The 26763-nt window shown below is 41.6% G+C and overlaps 8 protein-coding genes and 1 non-coding gene across 9 annotated transcripts; 4 read left to right on the top strand and 5 right to left on the bottom strand.

Annotated features, from left to right (window-relative positions):
* Nucleotides 1-316: 316 nt before the first annotated feature.
* On the top strand, nucleotides 317-1088 carry FPOAC1_007888 (uncharacterized protein; the record flags this gene model as incomplete). The annotated part of the gene is made up of 2 exons (XM_044852336.1): nucleotides 317-716; nucleotides 769-1088. 2 exons carry the CDS (start codon nucleotides 317-319, stop codon nucleotides 1086-1088), a joined length of 720 nt encoding a protein of 239 aa, XP_044705006.1.
* Nucleotides 1089-1609: 521 nt separating this feature from the next.
* Nucleotides 1610-2670, top strand: FPOAC1_007889 (uncharacterized protein; the record flags this gene model as incomplete). The annotated part of the gene is made up of 3 exons (XM_044852337.1): nucleotides 1610-2180; nucleotides 2227-2293; nucleotides 2340-2670. The coding sequence occupies 3 exons, from the start codon at nucleotides 1610-1612 to the stop codon at nucleotides 2668-2670; spliced, it is 969 nt and encodes a 322-aa protein (XP_044705007.1).
* Nucleotides 2671-3008: 338 nt separating this feature from the next.
* FPOAC1_007890 (uncharacterized protein) lies at nucleotides 3009-6373 on the bottom strand (the record flags this gene model as incomplete). The annotated part of the gene is made up of 3 exons (XM_044852338.1): nucleotides 3009-3770; nucleotides 3816-5706; nucleotides 5958-6373. 3 exons carry the CDS (start codon nucleotides 6371-6373, stop codon nucleotides 3009-3011), a joined length of 3069 nt encoding a protein of 1022 aa, XP_044705008.1.
* A 3239-nt stretch (nucleotides 6374-9612) lies between these two features.
* Nucleotides 9613-11269, bottom strand: FPOAC1_007891 (uncharacterized protein; the record flags this gene model as incomplete). The annotated part of the gene is made up of 4 exons (XM_044852339.1): nucleotides 9613-9875; nucleotides 9927-10193; nucleotides 10240-11032; nucleotides 11081-11269. The coding sequence occupies 4 exons, from the start codon at nucleotides 11267-11269 to the stop codon at nucleotides 9613-9615; spliced, it is 1512 nt and encodes a 503-aa protein (XP_044705009.1).
* Nucleotides 11270-11361: 92 nt separating this feature from the next.
* On the bottom strand, nucleotides 11362-12907 carry FPOAC1_007892 (uncharacterized protein; the record flags this gene model as incomplete). Its single annotated transcript, XM_044852340.1, has 4 exons — nucleotides 11362-12484; nucleotides 12532-12549; nucleotides 12596-12662; nucleotides 12712-12907. The coding sequence occupies 4 exons, from the start codon at nucleotides 12905-12907 to the stop codon at nucleotides 11362-11364; spliced, it is 1404 nt and encodes a 467-aa protein (XP_044705010.1).
* Nucleotides 12908-20532: 7625 nt separating this feature from the next.
* On the top strand, nucleotides 20533-21783 carry FPOAC1_007893 (uncharacterized protein; the record flags this gene model as incomplete). Its single annotated transcript, XM_044852341.1, has 2 exons — nucleotides 20533-20582; nucleotides 20727-21783. The coding sequence occupies 2 exons, from the start codon at nucleotides 20533-20535 to the stop codon at nucleotides 21781-21783; spliced, it is 1107 nt and encodes a 368-aa protein (XP_044705011.1).
* A 1239-nt stretch (nucleotides 21784-23022) lies between these two features.
* FPOAC1_007894 (uncharacterized protein) lies at nucleotides 23023-24954 on the top strand (the record flags this gene model as incomplete). The annotated part of the gene is made up of 1 exon (XM_044852342.1): nucleotides 23023-24954. One exon carries the CDS (start codon nucleotides 23023-23025, stop codon nucleotides 24952-24954), a length of 1932 nt encoding a protein of 643 aa, XP_044705012.1.
* A 594-nt stretch (nucleotides 24955-25548) lies between these two features.
* On the bottom strand, nucleotides 25549-25648 carry FPOAC1_007895. The gene has a single exon. It is a non-coding gene; the product is annotated as a tRNA-Leu (tRNA).
* A 114-nt stretch (nucleotides 25649-25762) lies between these two features.
* Nucleotides 25763-26305, bottom strand: FPOAC1_007896 (uncharacterized protein; the record flags this gene model as incomplete). The annotated part of the gene is made up of 2 exons (XM_044852343.1): nucleotides 25763-26190; nucleotides 26248-26305. The coding sequence occupies 2 exons, from the start codon at nucleotides 26303-26305 to the stop codon at nucleotides 25763-25765; spliced, it is 486 nt and encodes a 161-aa protein (XP_044705013.1).
* Nucleotides 26306-26763: the final 458 nt, after the last annotated feature.

The raw sequence follows: 26763 nt of genomic DNA on the forward strand, positions 1-26763 counted from the left end.
CATCCGAAAGCACCCCACCGTGAGATGTGTCTAACTCGATCAAGACTCAGAGCCTCACAACGTCGTAAGCGCGCGATATACGATGAAGATTAGATTGTATCCAATAGATCCTTCACAAGGTTCCTCATATCTATCGCCGGCTGACTCACAGCGTCCTGAAGGATTCAACACCAGCTTCCTCATTAGGAATCATACAAACTCCAAACCCATGAGTAGCAAAACTACAAAAACCCATGCCAAGAACACTTGTCAAGAAAAAAAGAGAAACAAAATAACAATCACGATCGATTCAAGCGAGACTTCGTCTAAATAAACCATGTCTTCTTCAATAATTACCGTCCGTCCCGCCACCCTGGCAGACAGCGACGCAATCGCAACCATACATAGCGAGGCTCTCAGCTACTACAATGACTTTTACGCCGCTTTCTTTGAGCGACATCCCCGAGATCTCATACCGATCGCCACGCGCATCGCACTGCAGAATCCGGAGGTTCACTCTTTGGTGGCCGAAGAGGCGGGGGAGACAGTGGGGTTTATTCGGTACAAGGACATGACTAAAAAGCCGGAGCCGAACTCGAACGCGAGTGACAAGCCTCCTCCGCCGCAAGTGTGGACAATCAAAGACCACATGAAAGATTTGTGGCAATGGTTTGACAAACGCAGTGAAGAGATGGACGCCTCTAAAGAAAAGGCTCTTGATGGGAGGGATCACTTTGGTGAGTTTGTGGCTAATTAATAATGTTTGCTGGGTTACTGACATTCCGGCAGAGGTGATGCATATCATGGTACACCCAGACCATCAACGAAAAGGCATCGGCGGTCTTCTTCTCAAGACCGTGACGGAAAAAGCAGACGCCGTTAACGCGCCAGCCATTATTACTTCATCAATTGAAGGCCACGGACTTTACAAGAAGCACGGCTTTGAAAGTCTAGGGACATGGGCAGTTGACAATGAGGCGTGGGCGCACAAGATCGCGGAACACGAAAAGAGCGTCGGATATAAAGACGGAGTAATCAACCTCGAGGATAAATGCAAAGGCATGCGCGAGAGTGAAGATAGCATGATCCGGCAGCCAAACAACCGGTAACCGTGTTGAATTATTGGCTGGCTGTCATATATTTATGGGTCTGATAGGAAACCGTTCTCTAGTTCGTATTCGTTTTCTCTTAGAATCGTGACACACTTTCTGGAAAGGGGGGAAGGAAGGGATCTGAGCTTCCCCCCGCTCCAATCACGATAAGATCAAGATGGGCAAATCCAGGCACAACGGCTTAGCGAACCCCACTACCCTTTGACCTTGCCCAATACGCCATCTTCAGGGTGCATCCATTGGAAATTAAACATCTGGGTAGATTTTTTAGTGAACGAATTGCCCGCGCGCCCTGCAAGACACAGACACCGCTGTCGGCGCAATGCGGCAAGATTTCAGCGGAGCTCCCAGCAGCCCAAGTTCATCTTAATTAAAAAAAAATCTCAAATGGCCTGATTCAATTGCTTCCGTGCTTCCAGGGGTGGACTTTCTTATCAATCTTTGTTTCTCTCTCTTTTCTTTCCTTTACATCACCAACTTTGTTCGTCCTCAATTGAGTTTTTTCCGCAATCGCAAACATGGACGCCATACTAGAAATCCTCGACCCGTATGTCTTTGACTATGGATACGCATACTTGTTCCCCCAACAAACAACACAAATTCAATACGGAAACTCAACGGGCTACGCGACATCGTCTTCCAAAAACTTTGATGATGAGTACTCGCTCAACTTTGGCTCTTCGCTACCGCGCGACGACATTTACCGCCAAAGCGCCTCGATTCTCATGATCGCTGGTTTTGGTGCCGCCTTTATCTACGTTATTTCCGCCGCCATCTCGTATTACTTTGTCTTTGACCGCCGTCTCGAACATCACCCTCGATTCCTCAAGAACCAGATCAAGCAAGAGATCCAGTCTAGTTTCTTCGCCATTCCCATCATCGACCTTCTTACGCTCCCTTTCTTCCTTGGAGAGGTGCGCGGTCATAGTTTGCTGTACACAAACATTGACGAGTACGGCTGGTCGTGGTTGGCTATCTCTACTATTCTGTACATGGTCTTTAACGATCTTGGTATTTACTGGATTCATCGCCTCGAGCATCATCCCAGTATCTACAAATATGTCCACAAGCCTCACCACAAGTGGATTGGTAAGTCCATCTCGTCCGACAACAACAACCAAGCTAACCTGTCCAGTTCCTACTCCCTGGGCTGCCATTGCTTTCCACCCTGTTGACGGCTACGTCCAATCTCTCCCTTACCAGTAAGTCGCGCTTTACCGCCAATTGAAGCTCTTCTAACTCGAGTAGTGTTTTCGTCTATCTCTGCCCCATGCAGAAGCACCTCTACATGTTCCTCTTCGTCTGCGTTCAAGTCTGGACTATCCTCATTCACGACGGCGACATGATTACTGGCCACTGGCTCGAGAAATTTATCAACAGCCCCGCCCACCACACTCTACACCACATGTACTTTACCTGCAACTACGGCCAATACTTCACCTGGGCCGACAACTACTGGGACTCCCACCGAGCTCCCATGCCCGAGCTGGATCCCATCCACGAGGCTATCAGGGTCATGCAGGAGAAGGGACTTGCGGACAAGGATGGTAACCCCATCGAAAAGTCCAAGAGCGAGTAAATACCGACACGAACGATATGACAATACATAAAACGGGCTCGTGTCGAGGTCAACATGAGACCGACAAGGTGCCGGCACCATTACGACTGGAGTGTCCTGGCCTTGCAGCATTATCGACTGCTCAGAGGTTCCGGGCTTTTACGAAATTTCACCAGATAGACATTTTAATCACAGCGTTGCATAAGGGGTTTTTTCGACAGGAAATATATTGACTAGAGGATAATAACAATAAGTATAATACCAAACAATTTGATGACCGTGTACATATCCCAAAACCTGTCCCCCAATAACTTCACCAACCCATCTACAACACCGATTTTTACTCCCGTTTATGGTACTCAAACGTCGACCTGGCCAGTAATAGGGTGGACTTCAATACCCCAGCTAAACCGTCTCTTCATGGCCTTCCAAGTCTCGATAAGAGCAACGTAGACGATCACGCAGCCAGCGACAACTCCCCACTCCCAAGTGAGACCCTTGTGCTTGAAGACCTCAGTGTTGAGGTAGGGGATGTACACGATGGGGAAGATCATGACGAAACCAGCAACAACGGACCAGAAGAGGAACTTGTTGTGGTAGATGGTCTTGAACACGGAGAAAGGGCCTGAAGCACGCTCGTCCATGTTGAACAGACTACGGTGGAAGTGCTTGACCTCCCAGGCAGTGACCAACAACAAAAAGGCCAAGGTGGAAAAAGTTGTAGCACGCGCACGGTAAACAAGATCGCATCCCTCGGTTCCGCTCTCATTACAGTGAGGGACCATGTTGTAGTAACCTTGACCAGATGAAGCGTAGTTGACAATCATGAAAGCGGCCAGACAAAGAGAGCCTGAGCAGAATCCATAAACGAGCTGGTCGCGGACAAGGTCAAAGGTAAAGACACCACTGCGCAAGCTGCGAGGAGGTCGGCGAAGGATATCAGGAGAAGCCTCCTCTAAACCGAGGCCCAGAGCCAGAGGTGATGAGGTGACAAGGTTGGCCCAAAGAATCTCAAGAGGAGAAAGGGGAAAGACTGCGGTTCCGTTGACGTCCTTGAAAGCAAGACCAATAAGCAACAGGACAACCTGAGCCAGATTGGAAGTGAGAAGATGCAGCAGGAACTGTACCAGTTAGTAATTGTCAGAAACAAGAGTCATGGAACATACCTTTTGGATATTGTCGGCAAGTCGTCGACCTTCTTGGATACCGGTAACGATAGATGCAAAGTTGTCATCAGTCAAAACCATGTCAGCGGCCTCCTTGGCGACATCGCTACCACGGTCTCCCATGGCGATACCGACATCAGCCTGCTTGAGGGCTGGGGAATCGTTGACACCGTCACCAGTCATGATACAGAAAGCCTTGCGGCGATGAAGAGCCTCAATCATGCGGACCTTGGTGAGGGGACTGCAACGAGCGAGAACAACAGGGAGTTCATCCAAAGCATCAATCTGAGCGTCGCTGAGAGCGCCAAAGTCGGCGGCTGCCATGACGGTGTTGGACTTGAGACGAATATCTTTGTTGAGGATGCCAACTTCGTAGGCAATGGCAGTAGCAGTCTTAATGTGATCACCAGTAACCATGTGGACAGTAACACCGGCGGCACGGCATTGAGCAACGGCGCCAGCAGTTTCAGGGCGGGGAGGATCATAGAGACCAGCAAGACCGACGAATTGGAGGTCGTTTTCGACCTTGGCGCGATCATGACAGTCCTGGACATCGCCATTCATAGGCTTGGTGGCAATGCAAAGCACTCGCAGACCTTGGCTAGCGAGTTCCTCTGCCTTGAGAAGAATTTCCTTCTTGAATTCTTCGGTTTCGGTAAGTTTAGTGAGAAGAATCTCGACAGCACCCTTGGTATAGACGTGTCGGGTTTGCTCGATTTCGTTGCCGTAGACGACACTCATGAGCTTGCAGGAGGAATCGAAAGGATGCTCAGCCACCAGGATGTCACCCCCAGAGGTGTTGCGGCCGAATCTCATGGCGAAAACCTTGAGGGCAATTTCGGTCGGCTCACCAATGGCCTTCCATTCGGTATCCTCGGATGTAATGATGCTGCTGGAATCTGTCTCGGGCTCCTTCTTGCCATCGCTGACGGTAGAATTATTGCAGAGAGTAAGAACCTTGAGGAAGGTGTTCAAACAGCTTCCAGCCAGATCAGCGGACCACTTGACAGTACCACTGTAAGGGTCATGGGGGTTGGCGGTACCTTCAACGGTACCTTGGAGATCGCCACGGAGCCAGACCTTTCGGGTGATCATGCGTCCTTGAGTCAGTGTACCGGTCTTGTCGGAGCAGATGTTGGTGACACCACCAACGGCCTCGAGAGAAGGCATCTGTCGAACAATAACATTACCGCGAACCATTGCCTTGGTAGCAACAGCCATGGTTACAGTCAAGACGGCAAGGAGGGACTCGGGAATAACGGCGACACCAACGCAGATTCCGTAAAGAAGAACCTCATCGGTAATCTTCCAGAGACTGACGGAAAAGACGATGATAGCGAGAAGAATGGCAAAGGCGAATAGCAGCAGGGCAAACTTGCTAAGAGTGACCTGAAGGGGGGTGCCTTCGAGACCAAGGATTCTGCGGCTGAACTGGTAGAACTTCCACGCGAGGCGGTTTATACCGCTCCTCTGGGTATCATCGTTCTTGTTCTTGCGCAAGAGTTCGGCGATTTGGCCGACCTCAGTCTCCATACCGGTAGCGATAACAATACCAGTGGCTCGACCACGAGTGACTGAGCTTCCGGAATAGGCCAGGTTGATACGGTCTCCCATGGGCATATCAGGGTCGGTAAAGATGACCTCAGGCTTCTTGCTGATGGCGATCGATTCACCGGTAAGAAGTGCCTCATCAGTAGACACGTTGATGCCTTGGACCAGACGCAAATCGGCAGGAACAACATCGCCAGTGGCCAGGGAGACAATGTCACCCTTGACAAGAGTTTCAGCCTTGACGGTTTCACTCTGGCCATCGCGGATGACCTTACACTTGGGAGTGGAAAGGGCGTAGAGCGACTGGATGGTCTGCTCAGCGCGGTAATCCTGGATCAATCTGGAATGGATGTTAGCATACGGTAAAAACTAATGGTGGCTAGATGAGATCGGACTGTCAGCTTCAGGGTATGGCACAGGATTCGACCTCAGTGCTTGGGGCTTCAGGCCTTACGCATGGCAAAATCACAGGCTTCACCATATGGCAGCAGGAACAAGGAACAAAGGTGTAGCAAAGTGCAACAACAATGGGGTTGTAGCAACAGCAAGCGACAGCTCGTTAAGTGAGCTTTTGACGCAGCAAAGACATACCCGACAACGATGTTGAGTACAATGACGGCGGCCACGACGGCACCCTCAATGTAGTCCGAGATAGCAAAGGACAGAGCGGTCACGGCGATGAGGACGACAGTCAAGGCATTGGCAACCTGCTGGATAAAGATCTCATAGAGGGAGATACCCTTGGCGCCTTTGATGGAATTAGGGCCATCCCGAGCAAGTCGGGAGGCAGCCTCCTCGCTGCTCAAACCATGGTCAACGTCGGACTTGAGGTCCTGGGCGACACGGTGAGCAGAGAGCGTATGGGGAAGAATTGGCTTCTCTATAGCTAGGTCGGGGGGTTCCGCTATAGGAGGCTGGTCGTCCTGACCGGCAGCGACGGTCGACGAGTCCGACGTGGTAGTGGCGTGAACTGCACCATTCGCGGATTTAGATTCGGTTTCTCCCATCGAATGGGTGTTGGTATAAGCGAAAGCTGGGGGAGAGAGATTGGGGGTCTGGCTGGTAAAAGAATCAGCCAAAAGGTAGACTTGAAAGAAAGTTGTAGATGTAAGATAAAGTAGGAATGAATAGAGATCGCGTAAAGCACGATTTCTGGGTAAAGAAGAAAGGAAAAGTCGTGGAAGAAGGTCGAGGGGTGGCACCTTTTATCTACAGCTGTAGAGGCCGGAGAGATGTCGGCAACAGACGATTCAACAAGAGAGGCTCTGCCTTTCTCAAAGATGGGAGTCGGCACCTATCCCAACTTGAAGCCCACTAGACTTAGACGCATGGCGGATCCAATCAAGGCGATACGGCAAGACAGGGAAGGAACGGTGCATCAGTACACTTAAAGTGAAGCTTCCTTACGGGATACCGGTGGGGTTGCCCCGCATTTAATTAACACTGTGCTTTCTCATGGTACAGAGTGTCATCAGTGTCATTTGTTAAGCTGTATTATCAAGCAACATCAACAACTATAGACAGTGATATTATCTGTTAACGATTTCAGTCGTTTGAAGAAATGGTTCTTTGCTGTTGTTAAACAAGCTTTAGCCAACCTCTCCAAGAAGATCGTCAAGATTGAGTTTGGTGGGACCAGAACGGCTTCACTGGTCCTATCAAGCGGGAGACTTGAGAGAAACAACAATCTAGTCCAAGCTAACAAAGACAAACCATGTACCCCCATGTACCACTCTTGGCATGCAGTATCTCGTGGCATTCAAGCGAATCAAGGCTTACCATGCCAAGGTCACGAGGGGTTGCAAGGGATCCAAGTTGCGTGTCGGATCATCATCTTTCTTCCTTGTATTCCGTACGGAGTAGGTTTGTGAAATCAGTTGGATCGCGTCATCTGTTATAACCGACGGAATGATTTCTCAATATCATTTGTGGCACTTGAGTCGGGAGTGTTTGTCTTGACATATGCAGGGGAATACAGATCAAGAGTCTATCTATTGGACAACACATGACCGCGTACAAAAGCACACAATACTGACAACGCAAACATTGCCTCTATCAGTCAAAACCCAGCTACTGTGCCAGCTTTTCGTCTTTTACTGTCCATTAGTGTCTGTCGTCAGCAGGACCAGGCGATAACTCGTCGCAATCAACATCCAGTAATCAACAACCAATCACACTGCACGTTTTACTCTCGCCTTCTCTTAAAGAGAGAATGCTTGTTTTAACTTGGCATGGCTTGGGCTTGGCATACAACGACATTATGGATCTGTACGGACCAATTGACCATGGTTTGCTTCGCCTCGGCCAAGACAATTGAGAATCACCTGCTATAACGAAAAAGGCCTGGTCATCTTGGCAATGTGTAATGAATGTCACTACAGTACGATTCGAATGTCATGTTCTTTTTGCGGAAACCTGCATTGTTGCATTATGCTGCTTGCCATGCTTGTTTTGTCCGCCGATGACCTCTTTAAACTTGCACCCTGGTTCTTCATTCGTGGTCCAAGGGCCCTGTTTTTGGAGCCTCTTTGGCCCAAAACTTGCGCTAACATTTAAGCTTAAGCATTGGGGTGGCCAGCCAGGGATCTCCCCTCAAAACCACCGGGCTTGAAACGGGCCTAGGTACTTGTTGTTTAGGGTTTTGTGAGTGCAAGTATATCAGAAGTTCCTGTATCCATAGAAGTTTATGTTTTCTTGCCAATCCCTATCTGACCTCATTGACTCTGAACAGACCTATTGCACAGACGTGGATCTTCAACCCACGGGATACCGCACAGTCACGTAATTAACCACAGTGGAGACAAACTCTTTTGATCTACAACCAGGGGACGAATCTTGTTCACTGTGTGAATGTCATCAACAACAAATGTGCCGGGGATTTCGGCGCCGTGTTTTGAACTCCGGGACGGGGTATAGCAACAAGACAATATCGACGTTCAAAATGCCCACAAGCTGTAGCCAATGGTAGTTCACCATAATGATAACCCCGGCATCATGAATCACTTCCAATGGGGTAAAGTCCGGGGAAGAAATGGATCCGAGTGTTGATGAGAGTCTAGACTTGTTGCTTCCCCGGATATCAACATCCAAGGACTCCTCATGGCGCTTCAAAAGTATCTCGTTCGCCGAGTAAGAGCTCGTATCTCCGCTATTCGACTCTAACCTTGCATCTGCATATCGCACGATATCGTGGAACGAGAGTTTACTATCTAGTAGGTTTCCCCGTATGGCGTCTCATCCGCATTCTTGGCTTCAACTAGATGCCCCAGTTACCGTCAATCATGCGGGGTATGGGGCTTTCGCGTAGGTTTGATACAGATGGAGAAATATATCTGCAGACAAAGTACGAACTTCGGGATAATTAGGGATCTATTGGGATTTTATGTTGCAGCGAGATACGGTCCGTTGAGTTCGGGGATCCCGATTACTAACTAGCTGACTTGATGAAAGACGCGGATTCAATCGTCCAACTTGTTTACACATTCATATCTTTATGCACTCTCCTACTACATTGAGGTGTCACTATCAGTCTAAGCAATGTCTGGCATGGCCACACAATGAATTATAAGCTCTGAAGAACGTTTTGTGAAACTGCAATCACCAAAAGTGTATATTCCAAGGTATTACAGATACAGACTTCATCCACTGGTAGGACCGGATGTTCTTCTATCCTACGTTTACCCCTGAGACTCTAGTGTCTATGCATCGTTGATACGTGTGAAGTAACTCATCGGCAAGAACACCGAGAATACTGCAAGTAGCACGATAATAAAACTTTTGCACGTATACAGGGCTAAACTCTGTGCACCCTTGTACATTTCCTAAGTTCCTAGACTTTATGGTGTCAGAAGAATCAGCCGCTAGAAGCATAAGGGACAAAATTGATAGAATACTTTGTACTCCTTAGACTATGCCTCCTAGACTACTTATTTTTATACCCTAAGACTTGGGAGGTTTTTTCTTCTGCTACCCACTAGCCAGATGAGGCAGAGAATATACTACCCAGAGGAGGATGAGTTACGTTGAGCAGACTCACGGTAATATGATGAACAAGCATTAATTTACACATCACTCGCAGCCCAAGTGAAAACAAGTAATGAAACTAGATCAGGTTATTCCCCTGGTGTACGTAAGATATCAACTACTAATGCAGCACACATGCGGCCGCAACTCTGACTCGAGTAACACTACCAACTCTAAACCCCCAACTAACCCCTCGCCAAGCAAGGAAACGTAAAAAAACTTCTTATCCGAGGAGATTAATGTATGGCTCTGGCCACTTACCCCACACAAGCGGCTGATCACCCAACCGTCCGCTCACCGGAGCAAGCAACTTAATCTTGCGACGCTCCTCATCCACATCCGACACATACAAAAATCCCATTACGCTCGCAGCCCGAACTACATCAGGCGCATCCTTAGGCGCTGCGTGCATCACGGCAAGCGTCCAGTGCTGCATTGGTGTAGATGGGTCTTCCCGTGAAACGCTCTGGTCGGGGTAGGAATGTTCTAGATAACAGTCAGCAAATATCTTCCGTACGGAGGACAAGGGGGTTGTACCGTCGGAGGTGTGATACACAATAACATTGTCAAAGTCGACTTGTTGGATCAGGGGGCTGAGAGTTCGCTTGGAGTCGCCGTAGAAGTACTCTTTGATGGCAGCTTCTCTCACGTGTTGTAGGAATACCTCGTCGCGGACGACTACACCGTCGGATTTGTCGATTGGAACAACGCTGATAGGTTCTCCCAGGCTTGTTCGCTCGTTGCCAAATCGCTTAGATAGCTCAGCGCTGATGGTTGGGGAGCCGACCACAATGAGGACATTGACTGTTTCTGTTAGCTGCGTTATTTCATATATCAAGGTCCAATGTACCTGAAAATTCGTCGACAATGTGTGCTACGAGCTCGTGCCCATCTTTGCTTTGCTCAGTGAGGCCCATACCATCAATGATAACACCCGAGCTCTTTACATCCTGGTCCTCGCTCAATCGTGCACTAACGCTACCAGCAAGCTTACTCGTAAGTTCGCGATAAAAGTCAGGATCTTGATCAGGCGAGGCCTGTCCGTAGTAAAACACCAAAGGTAGCTTCACGGGCACGCTACTCGGTCCGCTAGTAGGAGTGCTTCCCCAACCATCCACAGCTTCGGGGTCCAATATAGTTGCAAGAACACTGGCGCTCAACGTGCCGGGCAAACTGAGCAGACCTTCCTTTGGGTTCGCGTTGACCACCAAAGGTTGGTATCCTTGTCTTGTCGCATAGCTCGTCAAAGTCCTCGCCAACGTCGTCTTTCCCACGTCCGCCGGTCCAACAATGAGCACTCTGGGTCCCTCTTTACCCTCTCTCGCGGCCGCCTGCCGCATATCGTTGAGCTGTCCATGAAGGTTCACGTGCGTATTGGCCGGGCTATCGGTCGGGTTCGCATATTCGGCAACAGACTCGGCGTCGCAGCGGCCGTCAATCTCGAGCTCGCAGCCGTGCCAGGTGAGGATCTTTGACTTGACGCCCGCGAAGGTATAGGCGTTCTTAGGACCTAGTTCGACGCCATCCTTTTCAGCTGTGCCGGAGAGGAGCTTGACGACAACGGGGGAGGCTTGGGAGGTTTGGAATCGCCATTCGCCCAAGGGTCGGAGTGTGATGACGCGGTTGGTCGCGGTGACGGTGGGCTTTGTTTAGTCAGTAGAGTTCGTTTGGGAGTTATGTCGAATATTTACCTGTGTGGGAATCTGGCCCAAGCCTGGAATTGACATGGTCGCTACATTGACTTTTGTATGAAAGAGAGCGTCGTCGCGATAGTAGGTGAGGAACGTGGGGCTGTTGGAAGCTTTCCAGAAGCTTGATGCAGGGGCCAGGGTAGCACGCTTGACACAAATATTAAAGCAGATTATTCTGCAGAAGGACATTGATTTTGTCAACCATTATCAATTGATCATACTTGAGCTACCCTATGCTCGTCTAACTTGTCTATTTGACAGTTGCTCAATTTTCTTTGATCTCATTCTTGTCCATCCCCATTCCCGGCTTCATTCTCATTTTCGTCAACATCATGCACCGATCTAGCAGGACGATCATCATCTCTCGGTTCCTTGTAGTGCCGCATCATCTCTTGAGGGAGGTAAACGTAGAATGATGGGACGATGTTCTCGATGTTCTTAATGAATCGCAAACCAGCATCCAATTCACAAACGACCGCTTCCATTCTCAAACCCGGCATCATTTTCGACAGAAGAATGTCGTCAAAGAAAAGAGTCATGGTTTCTTCGTCAGTTGGCCACTCAGTAGGCTGTCTCTCCCAGTCATCCTCAATGATGCCCTCTTTAAAGATTGCCTTGCCAACAGGGGCGTGGTAAGCTGCCTTGTCATTGATGACGAGAGACTCGAATCGATTGACAATTTCATCGCTGGGTCGGAATGTCTGGACCAACTCGAGTGTACACTTGAACTCGCGAGTGATAGTAGGCTTTTTGGTAGTCAATTTTTCGAATAGCTCCGGCTCGTCCATGAGTGCGAAAGCGGTAAAAAAGACGGAAGTAGGGTCGAAATCCTCAGGGCGCTTGAAATCCAAGAACGACCACGACTGCTTGGAGACGTCTTCGGGACAGTAAAGTTCGGCCGCAGCCAGGTTGAACTGTCCAGGGAGTGCAGCACAAAGCTCTTGAAACATGGGCCATTCTTCAGCGGCAATGTTGCAGACTTCCATCGCAGCCTTGACGTCGTCCTCGTACTCGGGACAGACATTGTGCTGAAGAACGTATCGGAGAAAGTTCTCGATGGTACTGATACCCTCCAACATTGGCCCTAGTTCACTAGAAGTGAGGTGGACAAGAGTGACAGAGAAGAAACCAGCGGCAACGCCGGCAAAGTCAACCGACCATTTTTCGTCATCGCCGTTGTAGAATCGGTCTCCTGCTGCAGAAGTGGCCCAGATGACGTCCTTTGCAGTGGCTTGTCGACGCTCAGCGGGGGTAAGGTCCTTCAATTCTTGCTGGCTGAGACCACCAAAGGTGTTGGGCGCGCAATCAACACCGCCAAGGAAGAGGTATTCTTCGAAATAGAGGGTTCGATTGCCTTGAAGACGACGTCTAGAGCGGAAGCGCTGGATACAGGACTGCATGCGCCTAAAGATGTTAGCAGTAGCTCTTGATTCGGATGGTGTTCGTCATACTCTGCAAATGGAACGTCACTGGAAGGAGTTAGCAGTTATCATCGAGTCTGGGGCTTGTGCTTACGGGGCATAGATATCGTCCGTCTCTTCCTTGGCCTCATCAGGGGTCATGGGCGGATCAGCAAAGAACTCTGGCTTTGTCAGTACAGCTGTTCCGAAGCTATAGAGGCCAAATCGTACCCTCGAAACCAGTTCCTCGATTCTTTGGGAGAGCGGTAGGACCGCGGTGAACGAGCGCCTTGCTCTTCCTTGCTCTCCCTTGCTTTGCGATACCTTGAAGCGACGCAGGCAGATTAGGTGGCGGCCCAGCATCCTCATCGCCGTTCTTGATGTTCTCCTTGTCCTCAGAATGAACGTCATCAGTTGTAGTCGCCATTTTGGAAGATGGCTAGTGAAGTGATAGATGATGGAAAGAAGGAGTTGCAATTCGGTGCTAGAGGTACTAAGTATGAACCCTCTTCGTGATTCACTGGTGGAGTTCCAGAGAAATTTAATGAAGAGACGCAAAGAATAAAATGCAAAGTGGCTAGGAGTCTGTTCATTATTCGAGAAGCTGCTACCTCAATTTACCGGCAGCTGGCAGGCGCTGTTTGTACGCACGGCCAGACATCGACGGCAGGTTACTCCTAATCTGCATATTCGCGTCCATATCCCATAGATTGTACTCGAATACAATTGATTGTCAATGCAGCTCGGGATGCCTCCCTTGAATTGAGTGTATGTTTCTCCTGACTGCTCACAATACTGCACATAGACTTGAGCCAGCAACTCCAACTCATTGGTATTGGCACCCAAACCCAACGTGCACTTTAATCTGGATAAACGGGGATAAAATGACAGGATCTATATTTATTCTATCGAAAAACTAGATCTATAGAAAAATAACATCTCCAAGTCTGCCCGTCACGGCTGAAAGCAAGGCTGATTCTCGCGATAGCTTCTCCTCACTAGTGGAAGCACCAAGAAACACGCCGGCAAATACGGGCCGACCCATCCCGGTCGAGAAGGGTGCGAAAAGCATTGATGGAGGCTAGCTGAATTTCCATTTCTGCAATAGAGGGGTTTTACAACAGGTACAACATTATGATTTGATTCGTGGGGGTTTGGGGTCAGTTGATAGAGATCACGGGGAGGTTTGGCATCGCTGGCCTAGGAAAATTGATAGGGCGAGATTGTTGGGCTTTGAGGTTGTACGGCTTTAGTGCTCGCTGTTTGTATATTCACGCTGAGTTGCTTATGCTGTGACTCTGAGTTCCGTATTTAGCTCGGATATCTGCACATCGGGTTTGATATGGCGTCTAAGCAGTCTAAGCCATGATATAAACGCGCTGATCCCTTGGATGCATGTTAGGCTAAAGGCATGTTTTCCCGTGTTTGCCTCTGTGTCTCGGATTTTGTATTTTTTGATACGTTGGTATACAAGTGTGCATTGTAGTGGCACCGGAGCGAAATGACAAATCTCTTGTCATTCTTCATGACTCTCTAGGTCTTACGTTGGGTCAGAATCGCAGACTAAAGATATGATCGACGATGATGTCCAAAATTTGAAACGCCAGCAAATAGACAAATACCACATGATTAAATCCGTGACTAGAATATTTGTGTGCCTTGCATGTTGAATCGTCAGGTCCTATCTGCTGGGTCGGATGATGCTATCTACGATGACGTGTAGCCAGCCAAGATGGAAATGATATCTTCTGCAGATAAGTGAGACAAATTAGGCGTACACTTGACCATGGTGTATCTTGGAAATGACCAGAGATCCAACAGAAATGCCATGGAATTCTGCCTGCATGACTCTAACCGGGAGACCCCTGATGGGCCACTCTGACAGGCTACAGACCAGATGTTGGCTGTGGCTCAGCGAGGCAGAGTGCTGCTCATCAGGGTCCAATCTGAAAGCTGTTTGGCCAGTGATTTGAAGATATTGCCGCCAGGGGTCTCGCATCACTTGCGCTTCGGGCCTCGTCTCGCTATCGCTTTAGTTGCGACTTGCGACTCACGGACTGGCTGTGCTGTAGGACTCTTGTTCAGAGATTATCGTAGACTTGCCCAGCCACAATCACTTTCGTTTGATAGTGCTTAGACTAAATTTTGTTAATAACTGCTTAGTACGAAGAGGTTGTATAAACACGAGGCCTTTGCCCAGACTAGACAACGTTACAATCATCACTCCTTGAAAACTATAATTGATTAACCGCTCGAGATTATCTGCACCGCCATCAACTTGTCTTGTCCCGTTGCATCCGCCACAAACTACGGAAGGCCACAGGGAGCAGTGTCCCAAAAGTATAGATATAATATTTTTTCTTACTCTATTAATACTAATATATTATTAGTTACTTATTTATATAGTAATATAAATAGATAGTATTATATTAAAATATATCTTTTTATTAAAGTTTATAATTAAATTATAAGCCTTTAATAATAATATAAGCTTATATAAGTCTATATAGCTTTATATAATATTATTTTATTTTTATAATATATTAAATTATATTAATTTTTTTTTAATAATAGCCTTTTACTTAGAAAATAGTAATTACTATATAGATATTTAATTATAATACTTATTAATTAATTTTTACTTATTATATTATTAATAGCTCTTTTTATTATTTACTTTTTCTTTTATAATTAATTTAATATTTAATTTATTATTTATAATCTTAAATATATAAATATAAAGTAATATAATAATAATTCCTTTAATTAAAATAAAATTAATACTTATTAATTATATATAAGCTTAAGTTATTATTATTAAAAGTTAATAATAAAGTATTATAATAATTAGCTATATAATTTTAATTATAATTAATTTTATTATTATATTTTAAATTTATAATAAATATTTAAAAGTAATAAATAAATTATATAAAATTTTAATTTATATAAAGAAGGTTTATTATATTATAAAATATATAATTAAATTTAAAGCTATATTAGCTTTTATATTTTTAATATATAAAGTAATAATTAAATTTATTATAAAGACTTATAAAAAGGAGCTTTTTTTAATAAATTAAAAGGTTATATTATTATTTTTTAATTTAAAGCTTATAATTAACTTATTTAAATTTAATAATAATATATATAAAATAATATTATTAAGTTTATTTTTTAAAGTAGTAAATATTATAATTCTTAAAAGGCCTAATAGTCTTATTAGCTTTATATTTTTTAACTTTAATATATTATTTATATTAGACTTTTTAATTAATTTAATTAAGCCTATATATAAATATATAAAAAGGTAAATAAAGCTTATTATTAACTTAAAGCTTTATACTCTAAGTAAATATAAAGTAGCTTTTAAGATTAAAAATAAACTTATATTTTTTATTAAAAGAGAATATAATATTAAAAAGGAAATTAAAATAGAGAATAATAATATTATTAATACTATATTATTTACTTAAGAAAATAATAATAATAAAAGTAATATTTTAATAATATTAATAATTTATTAAGAAGATATTATTATAATTAAATAGCTAATTAAAGAGAAAAGGCTAGATAAATAGCTAATTAAGAAAAAAGGGCTAGATAAATAGCTAATTAAAAAGAATTAGCTAATTAAGAAAAAAAAGATTAAATAGAAAGTACTCTCTATATAAGTAAAATAAAGAAAAAATCCTTATAATAATTAAATAATTCTATAATTACTTTAAATTACTTTAAATTACTTTAATTACTATTAAATATATTAGAATTAATAATTAAATTCCTTTATATTTTCTAATAAAATATTTTTAAATATATTAATATTAATATTATATATTATTAAATAATCTTATATATAATTTATACTATTTATAAAGATATTTAAAAGTTTAATAAAAAGCTCTTTCTTAAGGTAATATATATCTCTAATTAAGCCTATAAAAATAAATATATTAAATACTTTAATTATATAAGGCTATTAATTAAGAAATTATTTTAATCTTTAAAGATAGTATTATAAACTATAATTATATCTTTAGGTAAATATATATTTAAATTAATAGAATTACTTTTAAAAATATTTAAAAGGGTTTATAGTTAATCTATTAAAATAGCTTTTATATAGCTTTTAAAGTTTTTTACTTTTAACTAAAAGTAAAAATTCTAAGATTACCTTAGGTTTATATAAGGTCTATTAGCCTATTTATATATATAGTATATATTCTATATATATATAAACTTAATAAGCTCTTTTTATATAATTAGTATATATAGATATAATATAATAATATAATTTAATAAATAATTATATAAAAACTAGCCTTTAATAGTAATAATATTAAAGTATTTCTATAGATTATTAATTATAATATTAAATAATAAGTAAATATATATATATATATTAAAACTTAGCTTTTTCTTTATTTAATTAAAGCTATTAACTTTTAATCTTCTTATTATATATACTTTTACTATAAATTTAAATATTATTAAATTATACTTAATTTAATATTATATTATTCTATTTATATATTTATATTTATAAAAAGTAATAATATATACTAGCTATTAAAAAAGTCTTATTATTATAATTAAACTATATAAAATATAGTATAATCGTTTATTATTAAAGGGTATAAAGATATTACTCTATAATACTTTATAATATATTTATTAATATATTATAATAGAATTATATAATATACTATAAATAAGTATTAATTATAATATAAATCTTAATACCTTAAGCTTTTAATTTATTATATATATTAAGAGATTAAATAAAGTTAAGCCTAGTTAATATTTACCTAGTTTAGTAATACTTTATTATATACTATTAATTAAATATATTTATAAGTATAAATTCTTAATAATATTTATAGAAGGCTTTATAGCTTAAGATAAATTAATATTAATATATATAAATATAAAGATATATATAACTAAAGGTTTAAAGCTTTATATATAATTTATTTTTATTTTTAAAGAAATTATATAATTTAGTCTTTATTATAGAAGATATTTTTAATATTTAATACCTTTAAAGCTTTAAATCTTATTAAATATACTTAAGGCTAGTTTTTATAATAATAAAGCTTTTTATTTATAGTTATAAAAGTATATAATAGTTATTAAGGACTTAATTATAAAATAATTCTATAATTTATTAATATAGTTACTTTAAATCTTTTATATTTTTAATCTATTAATTATCTAAAGAAAAGTCTAAAGCCTATTATTATATAGACTAATATAATATTAAATAGTTTACTTTAATATTAAACTGATTTATAAGGGACTTTAAAATTTACCTTATTATTAATTAATTAGTATATTTTTACTATTTAATTTAAATATAAAATAGTTTAAGATTAATTATAAAGTAATTAAAAGATATAATATATAAAAATAATCTTTTAAAATTATAACTAGAAAAAAAATAAAATAAAGGAAAAATATAAAAGGTTTTAAGGGATTTAATTATAAAAATTAAAGTAAAAATACTATATATATAATTACCTTAGTTTAAAGGGGAATTATATAATTATATATATAGTATTTTTACTTTAATTTCTAAATTATATATATAGTATTTTTACTTTAATTTTAATTTTTATACTAAGGTAATTTTATATATAGTATATTTACTATAAATATATAATAAAGTAAAGAATTTTATTAAATAACCTAAGGGTATTATACTACTTTATATATTTATATAATAAGGCTTTATATCCCTATATATTTATAACTATAGTTCTTATTATTAATAAATTAATTATTCTTTTATAAATTATTAAAAATAATCTTTAGACTTTTAAATTAAAAATATATAATAAAAAACCTTACTATAAATTAGTATATAATAATATATAAATATATATATTATATATATTTAAATATATTTCTTTTTCTTTTTATTAATAGCCTTATAAAAAATAATAATAATCTTAAGGTAAGTCTTATAGTTAATATTCTCTAAGATATTTAAGCTATTATTATTATTATCTTTATTATTACTTTTAATATATTTATATTTATAAGGAAAGTTTAAAAAAAAGTTAATATAATTAAATAGAAAAATATATAGCTTTATATATATTTATAAAAAAGTAAGTAATATTAAAGTAATTTTAATTATAATTAATATAAAAAAAGGTATTATTTTTAATAATATAATTAATTAATACTTTATTACCTTTTAAATACTTTTTATATACCTTAGGGTTATTATTAATATTTATTATTTCCTTATTAAAGAGATAATAAAGTATAATATTATAATTCTATATATTAATAAAATTAAAAATATACTTAATTTTACTCTTTTTTTTTAATTTCTTAATATATAATATAAAAAGTTAAGATTCTTATATATATAAGTATATAAATATATTATATTAATATAGTATTTACTTAATCTTTTTTAATTACTTTAAGACCTTTAATAGAATAATCTTATAAAGTATATAAAAAAGCCTAAATAATAAATTTCTTAGCTTTTTAAGGCTATATAGAAATATAAAAGTTAATTTTAGAAATTATAATATTAAAGAGCTTTTTTAGAAAAAGCTATATAGCTTAAAGATTAAATTCCTTTAAATTAATTATATATATAATTATAATATTATTAATATTATTAATTTTACTTTTATTATTATTTTTATTCTTATTTATAGATATATAAAAAGGTAATTTTTTATATAAAGAAGTCTTTTTATTTAATTTAATAGAATTAATAAATATAAAAAACTTAACTATATTATTAAGTATAGTTTCTTTAGTTTTAAAAATAAATATATTTATATAAAATTATAATACCTTTTTTATTTTTTTATAAATAGCCTTATTACTTTATATTAATTTAATAATACTTTAAAAGGCTATTATAGTAAGTAATATAAAAAAGTAAATTTATAAATTTAATATAATTTAAGTATTTTATATAATATACTTATTTTATATATATTAATTTTTAAGATTTAATTTAAAAAGTAGCTTTTTTTAATTATAAATAATATAAATAAAATAAAAAATAATATAAATTAAAGCTTAAAATAATATAAAATTAAATATTATAATATTAAGTTATAAAAAAGTATATTAAAGGTATTATTAAGGTTTAAAAGAAAAGTATTTTTATTTTATTATATATTATATAAAGAAAAAAAAAAAGAAAAAAAATTATTATAAAATTAATAATATAATTATATAAATATATAATCTGCTTATATTAGTAAACCTTATCTTATTTAATAATTATAAAAAATATCTCTCTAATAGGTCTATATAGAAGGGGTTATTATATTAAAAAAATATCATATCTGCACTTTTAGGACACTGCTCCCTGTGGCCTTCTGTACAAACACTCCCTGGATGTCAAATTGGTGCAAAATTGCCACTCGGATCATCCCCTTCCATTAATCAATTCAACTCACTCCCTGACGAAACGGAATTGACCCCTCTTAACAAAGACCAAGCTTGTTCCTTGACGTGTCGCACCTTGACCAAGAGAGTCAAGACTGGGGCTGATCAACTCCTTGAATCGTTCACTTTTGCACCCCTGAATTCTTGGAATAACTACATCATCAAGACAAATTGTTCTTTTTCTTCTTCTTTTGTTCCTTGGCTTTATCGTTTTTATAAAAAGAACACAACGTCAGCGGCAATATTTATTCGTCGTCTATATCTTCATTTATTCGCCTGAAAAATCATTTAGCGCTCTCTCCACCCAAAACCTAGCAACCATAGCGCTTCGCCTTGCGCTGAGCTGACTGAGCCACACCCTCGATCCATCGCTCCAGTCCAATCCAACCTTCAGCTTCAATTCCTTTCAACAACTGCGCATCTCTCCACACGTCGTCTCACCGCCCTGACCCTTTTGTATTTCTTATATCCTCTGTCGTCTGTCACTTCTAGACGTCAGTATCAACTTTTCCCCCGCATTGGTTTATCCCTCCTTGTTCATCCAAATCTTATCGTTACACCGGCGCGCGCCCAACCTACCGCCACACTCAGAGTTCAAGTTCCGATATGGTTATCGGATTCAGAATGCCTGATCGCAAAGAACTCCGCGATTACAATTATGCTGTCGCTGGCCAGTAAGTCTTTTGTCACTTTTCGCACTGCATTCGCGCTTCTCATTGAGCATCTTTTGTTCTCCCTTGACTGCGCTATCCGTTTTTCTTGGCATATCTGCGTCACAACTTCATTCCCCGCTACACAAGGCTAATCGTAAACTTCAGTGCCGGCACGCTCTGCACTCCTGATGGCGAGCTATTCGTCAAGCCTTGTACTCAACCCGAGATAGACTTCTATGAGTCTGCCAATCGAAGATATCCCGACTTTGCCGATCTTATGCCCTTGTTTATGGGCTCGCTCCTGTTGACCGACCCTACGGAAAAGGCAATCGACGATGCCGTTGCTGGTGTGATTTCCCATGCTGGAGATCTCAAGACTTCCAAGGAAGAGATTGTCGCATCCGTTACTGAGCAGGTCGCTCATGCTACTGCATCACGCAAAAAGGAGGGTTCTTGGGTTCCCGCCAAGGACAACAAGATCAAGACCGATAAGGCGGTTGTGCTGGACAACGCCACCTTTGGTTTCAAGAGTCCCAACATTCTTGACGTGAAGCTGGGCGTTAGACTGTGGGCTGATGACGCACCTCAACAAAAGAAGCAGCGCTTCGACAAGATCTCGGCCGAGACAACACACGGCACTTTGGGATTCAGAATAGCGGGTATGCGGGTTTACCGTGGATCAGAGGACCCTGCACAATTGGATGAAGCCGAATACAAGATTTACGACAAGGACTATGGCCGAACAAAGGTTACGCAAGAAAACGTTGTCGACGAATTCCGAAAGTTCATCTTCAACAAGAGCGCTGGTATCGACGAAGACCTTGGCAAGGCTGTTTGCGCAGCCTTTATCCGAGACCTCGAGAGGGTCGAAGAGGTACTCTCCCGCCATGAAAGCCGAATGTATTCATCCTCGCTACTTTTCTGTTTCGAGGGTGACGGTCAAGCTCTCCGAAGTGCCATCGAGGAGAACAACGCACTTATCGACGCAGAGGCCGGCATCGGTCAAGCAGCTCGCACCACCAAGAGGGTTGATAGCGGCATCGCTCTGGACGACGAAGACGAGCTCGACGAGGATTCCGATCTCGAGGCATCACTACCTCAAATCTACTCCCTCAAGCTCATTGACTTTGCCCATGCTGAGTGGACCCCTGGCCAGGGTCCTGATGAAAACACTCTGACAGGTGTACGGAGTCTTTTGCGCATCTTTAAAGAGATGGCGTAATGTTTTGAGAGAAAAAACGAAACATTGGCACCTTTGATGATCATGACCACGACAAAAAGCGACGATTCCGATAACACCAGGACGGAATTATGAAGAGAGCATTTGCTTTAGAGGGAAACGGCAGGGATTCTCGATACCCCATGTGCTTAAGCATCCAAAGGGAAACAATGTAGAACAGTAGCTGCGTAGCAGCTTGGCGCAAGGTGTCACGATTGGCAATTTATATTTCTTTAGTCTTATTCAGCATATGATATTACATCTTGTGTCTCCTTTTTGACGAGATTTCTAAGTGATCTAGATGACAGAGAGCTAAAGACCAAAGCTTATGATATAAAAACTAAATAGACTAAAAGCAGGCCTAAAGTGGATGTAGGATATGACCTAAGAGTACGTCTACCTAAAAGATAATAATTTACCTACTGAAGCTGACCGTGAGATTGCGAGGAAGAAGCTTTCCAAGACCTGAGTGTAACTGCAACAGTCAACGACCTGATAAATCAAGCGACCGATAAACGCAACCTCGCAATTTTATATTCAGGTAGTCCTTTGGTTTAAGGATGATTATCTAATAGCCTGGAGACATGACGGTACCAGAGGAGCTCGCAAAGTTCTGGGGCATTTTATTGCCCATTTAAGAGACTGGTGTGAAGTGTATATTATTAGTATAGTGTCTTGGAGAAACAAATGGCAGCGGGTCAACAACACGAGCATGGCAGGGGAAATCTCGAGGCTAAGAAGAATCCTCGTTACCTGCTAGACAAGATTCGGGCCACTGAGCAGTACAATTCGAGATGAGACGCCACCTGAAGGACACTCCGATTACCATGAGCGTGTTAGAACTACTCCGAATCGCGCCCTCTATTCGACAACAGCTTTCACGGTTGATGCAGTGCCGCCGGAAGCTGAAAGGTTCAGGGCATCTGAGTCACTGCTGAAAGTAACGGGAAAGAAGACCCAAAACAGATCAAGCAGCAGGCAACCGAAGATGCGGGCAAGGTGCCGTCCCGCAACTCTAATGCGATATACTTCTAACTCGCCCAGCAACACACAAACTCAAAACCATCAAACATTTAAGCTTGACAAATATTTAAACCCTTACATACTACCTTGACTATAAAGTCATGCTTGTGCAAACGCAATCTTCCTGTAGTCTTATAACAATAACTTGGATATGACACAGTGAATAACTGCCACTTTTCCTCCGTGCTAATCTTCGTCTCAAATAGATACAGTCTGGCTATGGAGTCTCCAAGTCAATCAGATCCTGTTATTACAGTGATATCTGCTAGGTATCGCGCTGCCTGGCCAGAGCTTCGCCCTCTCCCGCTCGTGTGGGCCTCAGATCCAACATGGCCTTTCCCCCTTCTCGAAGAACGTAGGTGCGAAATCGAAAAGACTGTTGCAGGAATTGTCTGTCGGCTTGGAATCGAATACGAAGAAGATGGCGATGCAGAAGTCTGGCTCGAGAACCAATATATGGCCTCGCAACCTGACACATGTGTCCCGACTATCTGTATTTATTCGTCATGGTCTGTAGACAAGCAGGGCCTTTGGGAGACAGCTGTTCGAGAAATCGCCCTGGAATTGTACCACATGTTCAAAGACTCCGACGTTGCTTATGATAGTATTCATATCGATATGCAATCGCCTGAACTCGGTCAGACGATTTACTATGAACCAGTCACTAACAGCGACCTATGCGACTCATGGGATGATATCAGGGCCCTCGTGAATCAGATGCTCGAGGCTTTCACGGCAACAAGACGTTCAATGGTCACTATTGGGTTATTTCAGTATGGGTCGAGGCGGGGGGGGAGCCCAATTACGATTTACATCGCAGTCGACTACAGCTCCGACGAGACGGGGTGGCTTGAGGTCATTGCCGATATTAAAGCCAACATAAAAAAACATAAACAAGGTTGGACGGACGTCCAAGTCCATATTGAACACCATGCCAGGACAAGCTATTCTCCCGACGTATTACCCCCAACATACGCCAGGGATATTGTCCTTGAAGGGTTGCGGGAGAACAAGTGTTTTGTTGGCGACTACCAGCAGATGGTAAAGCCAGGCGAAGACTTTGGGGCAGAAAGTTACACGCACAGCGACGGGTCTCAGAGATCTGCTGGATTCGGAACCCTAGGCTGCTTTGTTGAAATCCAGAGAAAAAGCAGTCCAGCCTGGAAGAGGTATGCCCTCACCAGCTATCATGCGGTTCGGCCTGCTCTACCAGGCTTTCGCCTCGAGAGCGTTGGTGACAAATCAAGACCTATGCCGCCTGAACCCGATAGTGATTGTTGGAATGTCGATTTAAAGGGATATGCTCCTGGTTATAGCGCAAATATCCTACATTTTGAGAGTCCATCTAGGTCTAAGCACAACTTTACTATTTGGTACAACAAAGATCAAATTACACTCCTGAATCAACGACTTGAGGAAATGGAGGCCAAATTCCGGAACGGTGGCGACAGGTCTAACCAAGAATCGATCGACTCGCTACGGGCAAGGATTCAGATAGCCGAGGGCGAAATGCAGAAGAAAATCGACTTCTTTAACGACGGTAAACAAATGCTTGGTACGCTGTTTGCCGCTTCTGGCTACATGCGCAGGGTCTCCGTTCATCAGGATAACTCAGTTGATGAGCACAAGATGAGACTCGATTGGGCTTTGATTGATGTAGTCGAGCATCGACAAGGACCCAATTGCCTACCACCGTTATCAGCTTGGGAAGAGAAGTACCATTCTGCAGCTCACCCAGACCTAACATACGGAGAACTTCTTAAAGACACCCAGTCTGTTGACCCTGATAACTCGCCTGTTTGGAAAGTCGGCGCCGCCAACGGCCCTGCAATTGGGACATACCATCGGAATAGAATCGCCTGTGCGATGGTGGAAGACAGTCACTTGAGAAGCGAGGACCACGAAACCTCCGAGTATATCTACCAACCAGGCAACCACTACAGGCGATTGACGTATTGTGCGAAAGGCGATTCGGGATCGATTGTTTTCAATAAGCACGGAAAGGTTATTGGGCTGTACTCTACAGGAATCAAGATCCGGATGTCCCTTGATAACGAGGAGTTCGGGATAGTGACTCCTATTGAGCATATTTTCCAGGATATCAAGGACTTTTTAGGAGATGTTACGGACATCCGAGTAGCCATAGACTAAGAGATAAAACAATTTAGTCATTTTATGCCACTTTAGACCTGTTCTTAGATTATTTATTGTCTAGTTTCTAAGTTTATGTTTTGAGTTGACACCAACCCTAGATCAATTCATTGAGGGAAGATGCTGTAATGAGACACGCTTGATGAACAGAGTTGCAAGCACTTGCATATGACTGTGGACATTTCCAAGCCAAGGAGATGAAAATGCAAAGTGGTTGCGATCTTAAAGTAAATAAATGATGACATTTCTCGTTCCTTGGGATTCGAAACCTGGAACTGACAATGCACACTTCACCGATGCAAGACGACAATTATAATTAAGCAGTCATATTATCTAACTAACCCTATAGCTCGAGTCTTTAAACCAACTCGTATTCATTCATGAGAAAAGACGCCTACCCAATAAAGCCATATGCGCAACTCCATCGATGTATTAAATAGGTAGCGCGAAAAAGAATATCATCATATCGTGCCTGAGTAAGTCCTGCCGATAGCCGTCCGCCGCACCAAACCATGACTCAAAATCCAACTAACCCTCCTGGGTCGAGTTCCCACCAAAAGAATCATCGTGAAAAGATACAAAAATGAAATTGTCTGATGAGACTGGGACTCGAACCCAGGAGGATTGCTCCACCAGGAAATTGGTGTTAAGGTTAACCTTAACCTGGCGCCATAACCAACTCGGCCATCTCACCCGCACTTGTTGTTGAAGGCGAGAGCACAAAATTGTGTCATGTCGTCTTGGTGGCGATGGAGACGGGTTTGAAACCGCCCAAAACTCTTATTTCCGTTCGTCAGACCATTCGTATCTAGTCCTTGGACTGAATCTTGTGGTCTCCTGCGACAACATCGGCGTAGGAAGGAGGTACACTTTGGTCGTTAGAGCTGCTGCCCTCGCCGTTGTTCGCGACGCCCTGTTGCTGGGGTGCAGTGTGAGAAGAGCTGGCAGCGTTCTGAGTACCGTAGTTCATGTTGCCGGCGTTGCCAGATTGAGGCTTGGGTTGGGGCTTTGGCTGCTTGTTGTTTGGGTGCTGGTGAGGACCTGGTGGGCACTGGACGTAGACGTAGGTGACGCGGTTGCCCTCGCGATCTTGGGGCAGAGACTCATATTCGTAGGGTGGCTCGGGATATTTGGCGATGAGGTACCATGCGTGGATGAGGCCGGGAATGTAGCCAAGACAGCAGAGCAAGATGTTGATTAGAGAATCAGCGCTGCAGAGACCGCACTTGACCCATACTAATTGACGTGTTAGTGATGCGCGACGATGGGAGTTGGTCAAAGCGATGGACTTACCAGGCAGTGGGGGGAAAAGAATAGCAAGGAAAGCGAGGAAGAAGTCTGCGGAACACATTCTTGCGCAATAGAGTGTTGCAGTAGAAATCTCAAATTTGTTTTGTCTAGGTTGGAAGAGCGAATTCAAGGGTTGTCTGTGTTGGTTTGTGTAGGATGAAATGAAAGAGTAGAGTTGAGGGCGTGTGACCAGGCTGAACGATGACGCTCTTGGGGAGGTTCTGCGACAAAAGTTGGGTCACCTGGAGGTGGCGTTCCTGGGGGAGGGGCTTGCGTAAGTAAAAGTGCTGCGGCAGGGATAATTTGGAGGTATGATTGGTGAAGAGGTGTTTGTCAGTCATGAACCCCGCCTACAGCCACAGTCGGGTCATCACTGAAGGAACAGTTCAAAGTTGGAGGGAGCCCAGAGATATCTGACTCAACGAACTGAACAACAAAGGTTAGCGACAAGAAGCTTCTAGGCTGCTACATTTCTTCCTTCGCAGGCCTCAAAAACCATGTTTGGAAAGTAAAACTTGT

This window comes from Fusarium poae, chromosome 3 (genome assembly GCF_019609905.1).
Source record: "Fusarium poae strain DAOMC 252244 chromosome 3, whole genome shotgun sequence".
NCBI classification, from domain to species: domain Eukaryota; kingdom Fungi; phylum Ascomycota; class Sordariomycetes; order Hypocreales; family Nectriaceae; genus Fusarium; species Fusarium poae.